This window comes from Phalaenopsis equestris, unplaced genomic scaffold (assembly GCF_001263595.1).
Source record: "Phalaenopsis equestris unplaced genomic scaffold, ASM126359v1 Scaffold000114, whole genome shotgun sequence".
In the NCBI taxonomy this organism is placed as follows: domain Eukaryota; kingdom Viridiplantae; phylum Streptophyta; class Magnoliopsida; order Asparagales; family Orchidaceae; genus Phalaenopsis; species Phalaenopsis equestris.
The window spans coordinates 89,104-95,103 of NW_018164556.1; the positions used below are offsets into that span (position 1 = coordinate 89,104).

The following is a 6,000-nucleotide window of genomic DNA, read 5'->3' on the forward strand; positions in this document are numbered from 1 at the left end:
AGGACTTCATACATTAGCATACACTAAGTCTAGTTTCTTTGATTTCTATCACTTACCCACTCTTAAAGAAATAAACTTTTTTCGGCTTGTCATATATTATAGTCTTTACAGAACCAACTGATTTCATACTCTGAAGTTTATTTTCAGAAAGTAGGGACTTTATATATTTCTCGCTCATATGGTCAAGCCTTCAGTGCCGCAGACCTGCATAAACCGTGGTTCTAGCTTTATCAATGAAATCAACCATTTCATTGATCAGATAAATAGTGCCTTCAATGTTGCCCTGAGCCGTCTCTAATGCCCCCTGGTTACCATCCACGAATCATCTTCCACTCGAATCGAACCCCGCTTATATCAATTTGATAAGAATAATGAGAACAAATTTCAACTTTACGGGGGCATAGGATCAATTAGAAACTAACCACACCCTGGAATAACAAGATCGCATAATATTCAAGAAAACCGGAATAAAATCTCAATGGAAGCACAATCAAAGTAAACTAGAAAAGAACATTGGAATTTAACGTAAAAAAAAGTTGAGATCGTGAAAAAACCACGAAGTCACACCATGAAGAAATTCCGCTATGAAATTCAAAAAGTTTTACAGAGTTCTCACACCAATTTCCTCTCTACACACAAAAAAAACTTACACGACTCATTTCACACTCTTCCTTCAGATCCGATGCGAGAAACGTCCATCGAAATTGCAGAAATCCTTCTCTTTGACACCTCTCACCTTCACCGAGATTTCTGTTGAATAACACTCCACTTGCAGGAACTTCACGCACTGAAGAAACCTCTTTGACTCATTTCACACTCCACTTGCAGGAACTTCACGCACTGAAGAAATACAATCCACCACTTCAATTTTGGATTTTAAAAATAAAAAAATCGAAGTAATTGCACCGTAAAAGCGATTGTGTCTCGAAAAAGAAAGGAATCGCGCCTAACAAGTTGGGCGCTTGAGCGCTCGAGCGCCAATAGAACAAATAGCGCCCCAAAGTGGACATCCTAGTGCTTCGACTCCACAAACCCGACATACTTCATGAATTTGATATTTTAATACACTAGCAATATGAAAATTGATTGCTAAGTAGAACATATACAGCTAAAAGATTTTTATTTTGCAAATTAAATGACTATAGGAATAAGTTAGTTGTAAGCATAATAATGTAACTTTTTTTTATACTCAAACTGATTTATCTAACCTAAAATATTTGGGAGGATTAATCACTTTCTAGAGTTATCTAGAGTTATGAAGATTGAATATGGCGGTTTATAACATATTGAATTTCTTATCGGACAAGTTTTATTTATAGCTTTTTGTTTATGTTATTGCAATTTTTGTGGACAATTGTTGTGTGAATTGTTCCATTTTTTGTGCTGAATTTATGTAATTCTTGGAGAACCTCTAATAGGATATATATATAAATTTGAGCAGTTGAAATTTAGGTAAAAAATATCCAAAATTTAATTACAATTTAAAAACCCATGAATTTGTGACGTCGAAAAATAATTACATGGATCAATGAGGTGGCAATAACCACACGCACAGATATATATGTATAGATATGTTCTCTTTTTTTCTATTGCCAGAGTGCTATATCATTGCTTCCTCTCAAGTGGCGTGCCTATAACCTTATAGCCTGATTAAGTCTAGCTGATGAACTCTCAAGGATGTCTGAATATCTCCTGTCTTCAACAATTGCCCACCTACAGTTTTCAGCTCGCATGCTGCTGTAAAGTTGCTGGTTTTGCCGGATTTGCAGCCTCTATTGATGTTTCTCCTTCGTTTTTCATCCTACACAACCCTAACCTTCCCTTGCTCCTCCCACACCATCTAGGACCCCTAGATCAGTGTCAACTAAGTGTATATGCTATTGTGGGACAGCAGAGAGGATCAGTAAGTTATTGGAGCAGATGGGGTTCTATCTTTGCATGGTCACGCTAGCCAAGAATTGATTAACTCGCATGTACCCAGAATATCCTAAAATACAATCAATTGAATCCAGGCATGCTTGAATGTTTGTTAGTATGCATGCATATTATTCATATTATTCACCATATCCTTCCTGTACATTTATGATAGTTTTTGCAATAATTGATACAGCTCTATAACCTTTATGTTTTGCCCCCACCCCCCACATACATCCTGTTGGTGCTTCATATATCACAATGTTTTTTTATATGTATAACATTTATGTTAATTCTCAAACTTGTTTGCCAATCTTAAGGTCTATCCTGTATACTTCTGCTTAGTAATCTAAGCCAAAAATTTTATCGGTTATAAATTTATAAGGTTGTTCTGACGCCAGCATTTTTATCAGCTTATAGTTTTGAATGTATTTGTCTTGAAGTAGCAGCATATTTATTCAGAATTTAAAAGGTTATAATCTCATGCTAAAGATTCAAAAGATTTGGGAGCCTCATCCCTGTGCTATTTATTATACCCTGAGCATATCTGAATCAAGTTCAAAATTCAATCGACTTATGTAATTTTGGTATTTGCAGCTGGACAATAGAGGAACTGCGAGACGAGGACTTAAATTTGAGAGCTTTTTAAAGCACAACATCGGCCGTTTCGACACAGAAGATCAGCTCACTGGTGCTCAATGGCTCATCAAACAAGGGCTCGCTAAACCCGGCCATATAGGTATCTACGGTTGGAGTTATGGCGGTTTCCTCTCTGCCATGAGTCTGGCAAGGTTTCCCGATACATTCTGTTGTGCCGTGTCCGGCGCTCCCGTTACTGCATGGGATGGCTACGACACATTCTACACCGAAAAATACATGGGCTTACCGTCGGATAATAAGGAGGGCTACAGCTATGGTTCCATCATGCACCATGTGCACAATCTAAAGGGAAAGCTGCTATTAATTCATGGCATGATCGATGAGAACGTGCATTTCAGGCACACTGCTAGACTCATCAATGCACTTATCGAGGCGGGAAAGTCCTACGAGTTTCTCGTCTTCCCGGACGAACGGCATATGCCTCGTCGGCTACGAGACCGTGTTTACATGGAAGAAAGGATTTGGGAGTTTATTGACAGGAACTTATGAGAAAGTGCCAAAAAAAATTTTCATTCAAGTTAATCTTTTGTTAATGTCTGGCGTTTGCTTTTATTTAAATCATGAAGGTATGAAGGTATGGGTGTGCATTATTTGGTCAAAACCAAAAAATTGAACCGAGCCGAGCTCATTTGATTTATTCGGTTTGATTTTAAAATAACAATTCTATGTTTAGTTTTAAAATTTTTAATATTTGATTTTTCGGTTTTTTATTCCATTTTAATATCCATTAAATAAAAGAAATCAACCAATTGATTAATGTTAATATCGGAAAATTTAATTTATTTGAAAAGAAAATTAATTGAGCATATGAATTATTTATTTTAGATTAGTTTGAAAATTTTTAACTTCTAAGAATTGATGAGGAGATAAGAAAGAGAAATGAAATTTTAAATTTTGAAATATATTCTGAAGTTATGATTATTTTAGGTGAAATGCTAAATTTCGATTCAGTTTGGATCGATTTTAGCTAAAATTTGATTGGTTCGATTTTTTTTTTAATTTCAGATTTTGGTTTGATTTAGTTTGACTGTTTTTTGAATCGATCCATTCAAATTAAACTAATTGCACACATCTACACAAAGGTATTCCGATGCTAATTCAAAATATTCAATATAGGACTGGCTGCCTTCCTATTTGTGCTTCTCTGCTACTCATCCAAGTTTGGAGTTGAGATTAATCAGTATTTTCTCCAGAAATTCTTTTGGTAGTTTCTTGTTTGATTATGGATTGTTTGTGAATTGGTCTTGAAGGCTGATGAGCTCTGTTCATCCTCTCCTAATTTGAAGCATTTGGAGAGAGTCCCAACATTAACTAAAATGGTTCTCTTGAGATTTTTGCATTTTGATTTGTGGTTAGTAATCATAAATGTATAGCAGATTGCAGTGGCTGTGTCTGTATAGCAGCTGAGGTTCTTGTCCTCGTCTCAGTAATAACTTGAGATGCCATTCAAAGCTCCAGTGAGATCCCAGGTGGGATTTTCCTTTGTTTCCCATATAAGATTTATGTTATTTCAGCAGTTTGATTAAGAAAATGCAAGCTTTCATAATTTATTCAAATTTGAAGTTGTTTTTTTTTTTTTTTTGCTAGATTAATGCCAGTAATCTATGCTGAAGTGAGAATCAATTATTCAAATTATGCTTTTGTTTATTTGCGTATTTAGGTAATAGAGTCTTGGATTGGAATGAAAGACCATGGTTAATGGATAAATGTTGTAATTGTTATTGTGGGTCAATTGTATTTGATGATTTGATTTATTATACTCAATGATGTTGATGCTACTAGTTTATTTTACCTTCTTGGTAGAGCTAACCACTATGTAAAGTTTTTTGTTATCACTAGGACACAATCCTTTAACTAAATGCAATTCAATTTAGGTGATCATGATGAGACTTATACTCAACCTTAAGATGAGAGATACTCAAGTGGTCTTATAAATTTGCATGAAGGCCAACTAGATCCACTGAAGCATTGTTAATGCAAGATATAGTAATTTTATATTTAGGAAAGTATACTTAGCTCATTGCTAGGGTTTGTCCTCAATTGGGTGTATTGTAATGGTAGTTACAAATTTTTTTGTAAGTTGTTTAATCTAATGTTAGGATTCAATCTGGAGTTTGGAATTACACGATAAAATTAGCAGTTTCATGTTTATTCAATTTGCAAAAGGGTTCCATCGATTTCAGAGTGTCGACTCTACAGAAAATTGTCGTTTCCTTGGGTTAGTAATGATCTTCCCGTTTTCAGAGTATTTTTAAAAACCAACTATATAAATAATAAATGAAAAACGGAATAATAAGAAGCTTGATTGAGAATGATTGTATGTTTTATTATCATAAGTAAGCATATTTGATGGTTATCACTCCCTTATTGTCTTATCATGTTATATATGCATGTAGTAAGCGTCCCTATTTTATTGTTCATACTACATACCTCATTTTTTGTCATTTATGCTTTAATTAATAGTTTTTGTTGAGTTTGCTTGTCAAACTTACTCCCTGATATTTTTCATAACATGTTCTATTTAGTCACCTACGGGACCGTCACTACCGGAGCAAGCTTGACATCTTTAGATTTTTTGCTTTGGATATTTTTCTCGGCATTTGTTTTAAATGTTATTTTTTTTCCTTTTTGGGTCTAGGTAGTTGTTTCTTGTTGTCATTTCAGCATTTGATTCGATCACTTTATTCTATTGTATCAGTGGGTTATTCATTCTAGAATAAAATTTATAATTTCTTGTTATTCATGTTATTATTTGCACACAATAGTTTTAAAAAACAAAACATGTTGAATTCATCTCATCATGTCTTATGTTGTTGAAGTTTACTGTTTTCCGGACTCAGTGTGTGACAAAAATACACTTTATTCTCATCGAGAGCTTAATGTGTTAAGTTCTAGGTCAAATTTTTAGAAAGTAGATGAGATAATAGATAATAAAATATCCAAATATTTCACCCTCATTTTGTGTGTGTGTCTGTTTGTGTGTCTGTGTGTATGTATGTATGTCTGTGTTTCTATATGTGTGTATGTCTATGTGTATGGATGTATGCATGTATGTATGTCTATATGTGTGTATGTATGTATATATGTATGGATGTCTGTATGTGTGTATGTATGTTTGTATGGATGTTTGTATGTGTGTATGTATGTGTGTATGGATGTGTGTATGGATGTATGTGTGTATGTATGTATGGATGTTTGTATGTATGTATGTATGGATGTATGTGTGCATGTTTGTAAGTATGGATGTTTGTATGTATGTCTGTATGTATGCATGTATGGATGTTTGTATGTCTATATGTATGTATGTATGGATGTTTGTATGTCTGTATGTATATGTGTATGGATATCTGTATGAATATCTGTATGGATGTATGTATGTGTGTTTATGTTTGTATGTATGTATGTGTGTGTGTGTGTGTGTGTGTG

General features: G+C 34.2%; 1 protein-coding gene across 1 annotated transcript in view; it reads left to right on the forward strand.

Moving 5' to 3' along the window:
• Positions 1-3,107, forward strand: part of LOC110020995 (dipeptidyl aminopeptidase 4) — a 30,918-nt gene extending 27,811 nt beyond the window's left edge. Inside the window, exon 5 of the mRNA XM_020719306.1 lies at positions 2,512-3,107. Coding sequence (XP_020574965.1) covers positions 2,512-3,063 — 552 coding nt within the window. The 3' untranslated portion in view covers positions 3,064-3,107. The remainder of the gene's footprint in view (positions 1-2,511) is intronic.
• The last annotated feature ends 2,893 nt before the right edge of the window (positions 3,108-6,000 follow it).